The sequence below is a fragment of the Zophobas morio genome, unplaced genomic scaffold (assembly GCF_036711695.1).
Source record: "Zophobas morio isolate AGI-343-1 ecotype UQ-CSIRO unplaced genomic scaffold, CSIRO_AGI_Zmor_V1 ptg000002l, whole genome shotgun sequence".
NCBI lineage: Eukaryota > Metazoa > Arthropoda > Insecta > Coleoptera > Tenebrionidae > Zophobas > Zophobas morio.
In genome coordinates, this window is record NW_026972107.1 from 23,428,141 (window position 1) to 23,434,140 (window position 6,000).

At 31.8% G+C, this 6,000-nt stretch overlaps 1 protein-coding gene across 1 annotated transcript; it reads right to left on the bottom strand.

Moving 5' to 3' along the window:
* Window positions 1-475: 475 nt before the first annotated feature.
* LOC135130885 (chitin deacetylase 1) lies at window positions 476-5,674 on the bottom strand. Its single transcript, XM_064058337.1, has 8 exons — window positions 5,500-5,674; window positions 2,146-2,264; window positions 1,985-2,096; window positions 1,799-1,926; window positions 1,544-1,749; window positions 1,199-1,494; window positions 906-1,152; window positions 476-858 (listed from the first exon to the last, which is right to left on the bottom strand). The coding sequence occupies exons 1-8, from the start codon at window positions 5,657-5,659 to the stop codon at window positions 555-557; spliced, it is 1,572 nt and encodes a 523-aa protein (XP_063914407.1). The 5' UTR covers window positions 5,660-5,674; the 3' UTR covers window positions 476-554.
* Between the last annotated feature and the right edge of the window lie 326 nt (window positions 5,675-6,000).

Here is a 6,000-nt window from a genome sequence, read left to right on the forward strand (position 1 = left end):
AAATCTTGCTTTGCTTAATGTTGCATTTATGAATACCGCGTAAATTTTGAAGAAATATTTAATGCAAATGTCTCAGTTATAATGCTGTTTTTAAGGTAAGGCTAATAATTTTGAACTGTCAAAAATTTGCTTTTTCTGTTCTTAAAATATTATACTATAAAAATTATAAAATAAAGCTATATTTTTTCATTATTCTATTGCATATCGAATATTATATTGAAATCTTGGGGCATTTATTATTTTATAGGATGTTATGAGACTCATAATAACCCTCCACAACATTAGCATAATTTACACTTGTATAATTAACTGTGAATACAGAATTAATTCATTTTCAAACAGACACTCTTGGCACGAATACGATTTCCAAAAAGTTATATAACAATAATTTATTTCTTATTTTTCAAAAACAACAATACAAAGTTTATACACCTGGTTCATGTTGTTATATGCCTATAATAAATAATAGACAATCTTACTGGTATTACCTATTTAATTTAAAAACATTTTGGTTTGAACGTTAATAAAAAATATTGCTAAAATATGACGTTGTACTATTTCCTAACGTTATCAGGAACATAATTATCCCTTCCTGGTATTCCAGATCCTTCCGCATCGCCCAACCAAGGATATTGATTGGGACATTCATTGCAAGTTTCTAAATATCTCGTATCTGTGTAATTTAAATCAGGCGTTTTAAAGTTAAGAGCACATTTATTTGAATTGTTGCACGTTTTAGGGGGCAAATTCGCCTTGTTTTTACAACCCCATCCTTCGTAATTATTCAACTCCTTAAGGGTTTTCGGATCCGTCATCCACGTTAGTGCTTGAGTTCCCGTTACATACCAAACATCAGGCCTGAAATTGCAAATTTAAAATTATTTCCACCTCTTAATATCACTTACAGTGTCACGGTCCAGTCTAAAAATTTCTGTAATCCTTGTTCCAATTCTTTGATTGAAAACCAGTTAGTATGGAATGGCATCATGTATGGAGCTCGATTTTGTTCGTAGTGTTTACTAAAGTCTTCTTGTAACCATTCGAAAACGTCTTGAGCATCGTGGTTGTGCAAGACACACTGATCAAGGTATGGACAGTGTCCCCCTTCGTAGCCTTCCACATAATGAGCATTTAATGGAAGTTCCCAAACACCTACAAAGCAATTAAAACTTTTCTTTTTCCTTATTTATTAACTGACCTGGGAAGGATTTAGTTGGGCATGTTCCGGATTTGCATTCGTGAGGTATTTTATAATCTAAAGTATACGGCCATACTGGTACTGCTAAAGGCGGTACTCCGATAGAACTGTCGTAAATGTATCCAAAATCTTCTAAAACTTTGTACTGAGTATTACGCCCTGGTTTCAAAAAGGGTGCTCTCATTCCTACAACTTCGCTTTTGGAAATGTTCGAAAAATGTCTCAAAATTTCTCTCATTCCAATCATTTCGCCGACCCATTCTTCGTAGCCTTTGTCTTGTAAACCCATTTGCAAGCTTTGATAAACATTAGTTGTTTCGGAATGACATTTAAAAATATACTTACGAGATAGTTTCAGTAGCCATTTCATGACCTTCATTGGCAAGGCGTTGGATCATTTGATAATTGCTGTACTCGTGAGATACAAAAAAGGTTCCTTTAATATCACAACCGTTAGGGTTCTGCCGTTTCTTATTGAATACCTTCCTGTAATGGTCATAATTGTTCAAGTTTACGGCACCATCGAAAGTTAGAAGCATCATTTGTGGAGTCTAAAATCGACAATATTACTTTAGGAAAGGACTATAATAAGAAATTTACATCTTCTGGTTCTAGGCCTCCAGGGATTAAAGTCCCGTCTTTCGAACAGAAGCAATACGGAAGTGCACATTCGCCTGGATTACACTTTACAGCTAAATCGATCGGTGGTTCAGTAATAGGAGCTGGTGCTATGTGCAAACACTGTTTACATCTCTTATTGAAGTTTCTATAATTCTTTGTACTTACTTGAAGCGATAGGTCCACACCGTGCTTCATTCTTAAACGTGCAGAATTTGCTTATGTCATCAAAAAACAATCCAGAAGGACATCTGTTCAAATAAGGATAACCATCTACACACTGAAAAGCCTCGTTTAATTGGCGCTTAAATTTATTACAAAGAGAAAACCTGATAAAATCTTCTACACGTTGCTGGGTCTGCAAAATTTCCATTACCGACTCCCTGCGGGCATTCGAATTCTTCATTTTTCTTCTCTTCTTTCGCTCTCCTGTCGTTCTGGCTCTTAACTGCAAATATCTATAGATGACAAATCATGTGAAATTGTTGTGACCATTTGCTAAATTACAGTTTTTCGATTATTAAAAAAAATCTTCATATTGTCACAAATTCTGTTTTCTGTTTTACACTGCGACATCCATATGGGAAAAATGCGGTCATCCATTTCAGGTTAAATTAATCTTCAATGGAAACTCAAATCATGAATAGGAAAGTGTAGAGTACGCTCTGGTATTATGGTCGTGTTGTAAAAGTGTGACTTTCGTAAGCATAAAGTTCAAGTTCACTTTTACCGAATCGTCTTATCGTCCAAGAAAATATCTTCACGGCAAGCAATTTATTAAATTTTGCAAGGTTAAAATTAGCCGGAGTTAAATAATTACCTGCCTACTTAATTATACAAATTAGTAGCTTGAAATGTATTCAATTATGCAACGATGATATTATTTAAACCTAAAAAACCTGTACATTTTTATCGACTGTAAATTTTTCAAGTCATAAAAGTCGCAGAAATTCTGGGAACAAGTTACATGAAAAAGGTTTTCAATATTACAGAAGACAACTATGCGAGTAATTTCGCATGAATGAATTTATGAATATATTTTCTGCAAAAAATGCATACACTCCTTCAATCAAAGATGTTCTTTGAATTTTTAAATAGCAAAATGTGGGTCACATTCTGTGAATAGTAACTACGTTGCCAACTGGTGTTACCTAAGCCAGGTGGGATTTTCTATATGGAATTACTATCATTTTTATTATTTCGCAAAGATTTATTGAATTGTTTAAATTTTAAGATGAGTCTCTTACAGTGTCATTAAACTTTCATGGTTACGTATTATTAATGTTATCATTATCATATATTTGACAGGGAGATACCACTTTACAAAACTGAACAGGCAAAGGAACATAACAACGCACCTGGACTTAACATATCAATCAATCAATTATAATTTGTTTATTAATTTCAGTAGTAAGAGAGGTTTATTAGAAACTAACTAAACCCGTATGCTGCAGTATATGAATAATTATAAACATGCTTTACGTAAAAAATGACTTAAGTCGTAAACACATTACAGGTTCTCTTTTTATTGCTGAGCTGAAACTGGTATCTCTTTACTATGATGGGTACATATAAAGAGAGTTTTTTTCTTTTTTTTTGTAAGACTGACAATCGACAAAAAGTTTAAATTTTTATATTTGCAAAATTTTCTATGGTTAAACAAACTAATAAGTCTATATCCTAAGTGCAAAATATCTTAAAAAAATATGTTTATATGCCGGAATGAAGTTAGTGTTTAGTATTCTAAAATATCTTAATCCAGCATGTCGGCTATGTAAAATATTGTATAAAATGTATTGTGTTGTGAAGTAGCGTACTACGATACCAAACATGATGCTCCTGTTTCAGTTCCTTTAGTACCTATACTTCTAAAACTAATTAAAAAAAAAAATAATAATTTTCGTTTTCATAATCTCTACAGTGGAAAAAAATAAACATCCCACAATTTGTGGGCAATTTTGTAGATAAATGTCCATAAAAAATATTAAGTAATTCTTTTTTAATTCTAGCCCATTATTATAATTACGTCCAAAAAAAATCTGACAAAGTTAATATTAGAGTGAGAATTGGTTAGCAAATTATATTGGGTTCTTGTTTCTTTTTTTAATCTTTTATCTGTAATTTCGGGTATCATTACATAAATATATGTCATATAGACCGCGTGTGAAATCTTGAATTTGATTACATCTTTAAATGACCATAACCACAAATTTTCATGTAATTTACTTTCATTTTCTTCGTATCTAATTAGCAAACCATGTAACAACTCAGAAAAAATCATGAAAGCGCAAATGAAAGTTAAATTTTGTCTGTAAAACATAAATCTTCTTCCGATTACAGATTTTTTCTTTCACCAGTCAAAATTTACAACTCAATTCGAATCTTGGGAAACATACAAGGTTTCTAGACTTTTTTGCATGTTTATTCACAGCACGATTGAAGAGAGAGGAAAATAAAACGAATTACAAATGTTAATTTGTCAAACATGTATATAACATGAGTTCAGAAAAATATAGGAACGACTGATGATAATAGAACCTGTAAATATAGCGAAGTAGACTAAAAGAATGCAAATGTAACTAGAAAGTAAATATTTTAAGATGCACCTTACTAGAATAGTATTAATTAGCGCCAAATTTTCTCTTAATTTGTGTTTTTGCCACTTTACTCTTTGTGTAAGTAAATGAAGTAAACGTCCCAAATTAACATTACTTGTACATTTTTCATATAACTTTCCTGTCGAGTAGATTTCCTGTAAGTGTAAACCAGTCAACCTTGTATGATTTTAATAAGATATTTCAAAACGCTATTATTAATTTTGTGACAAATGTTAAGGAAGTAGAGAATAAAAGTAAAAAAATAAATAAATAAATATCGAAAGCTGAGGATCCAACACATACCATCATTACTTTCTACTTTAACCTCGATTTACTGAGACGAAAATAATAACCTTACGTTGTCAAGGCCCCTTGTTTAAAAATGCTTAATTAAAAGTGAAATTATAAATGTCTGTCGCGTTGTTTAGAGTAATTGTTATTAATCGGTAAATGTTGTCATTAGTTAGGAAAACCGGTTTTTCAATTTTCTAGAACAAGATAAGTGGTGCCAATTTTGCATTTCAAGAATATTTTAAAAGCGTTACCTACTCAATTTATTATTTAATATAAATGAAGAGATTTTATTTTTAAGCATTATGGCAACAGTGTCCTTCAAGATACCTTGTCATCTATTCTGCAGTTTGCAACTTGAAAGGTGAATTCGTAGAATTCTTCGAAATTCAATAAAAACTCGCCAGCGCAACCTGTTTTATGATTGTCAGAATAGGTACTGACAATTTCGTGTAAACCTTCTTCATTTGTTTGTTAAATGATGAGCATAACTGAATTTCGAAATAACTGTGAATTTATTAGCTGAAGAACAAACTCTGCATACCTATTTGTTGTTTATCTAGACACATTGACTGTGGAAGTGATAGAGGCATAGTTAGGGTGATCTAACAGCTCTAGCGTAACATACAAAACTGACAAATTGTGTGTAAAATTCTACAATAATTATTCACTTTCACATCCATTTACTCGTGTGCAACGGTAATTCGTTGCGGATTTTAATTCTTCCTTGTTCATTGAGGCAATGATATTTTTTATGCGCTTTTCGTAAACCGTGGTTATCAGCTATAAACTTACCAAAGTCTGTAGCTAAGCACAGTACACTAATTAACACAAATATGTTACACGTATTTCGCAGGAACTTTGCCATTTTTCCTGCTGCACAATACACTAACTGACCGCAACGTTGTTGACGACTGCACTTTCCTCTTCTTGTGCCTTCCTGCTGGTCATTCATTGGCTATACTACTTTCTTTGCCATAACCATTAGGTCAAGGAGATATACCGGTTTTACAAAATTTAGATATGTGCGAGTTTTATTCAAAAATCTTCGTTTGCAGATAATATCAAGAAATTTATTTTTATAAAATATGGTAATTTGTTTAAATTAACTAACTAATTGTGTTTTTTTACTGGGTTGTGTCATTGTGTGCGGTAGAGGGTATATGAAAACTGACGATTATTTGAATTTATAATGTAGAATAGTGCAAATAAATAAATTTTAATTTTACTGTTATTTAAATAACGTTGATTCTCGATCCATAGAGATAGCGTTGTTTTAAAATGAAAATATAAGTT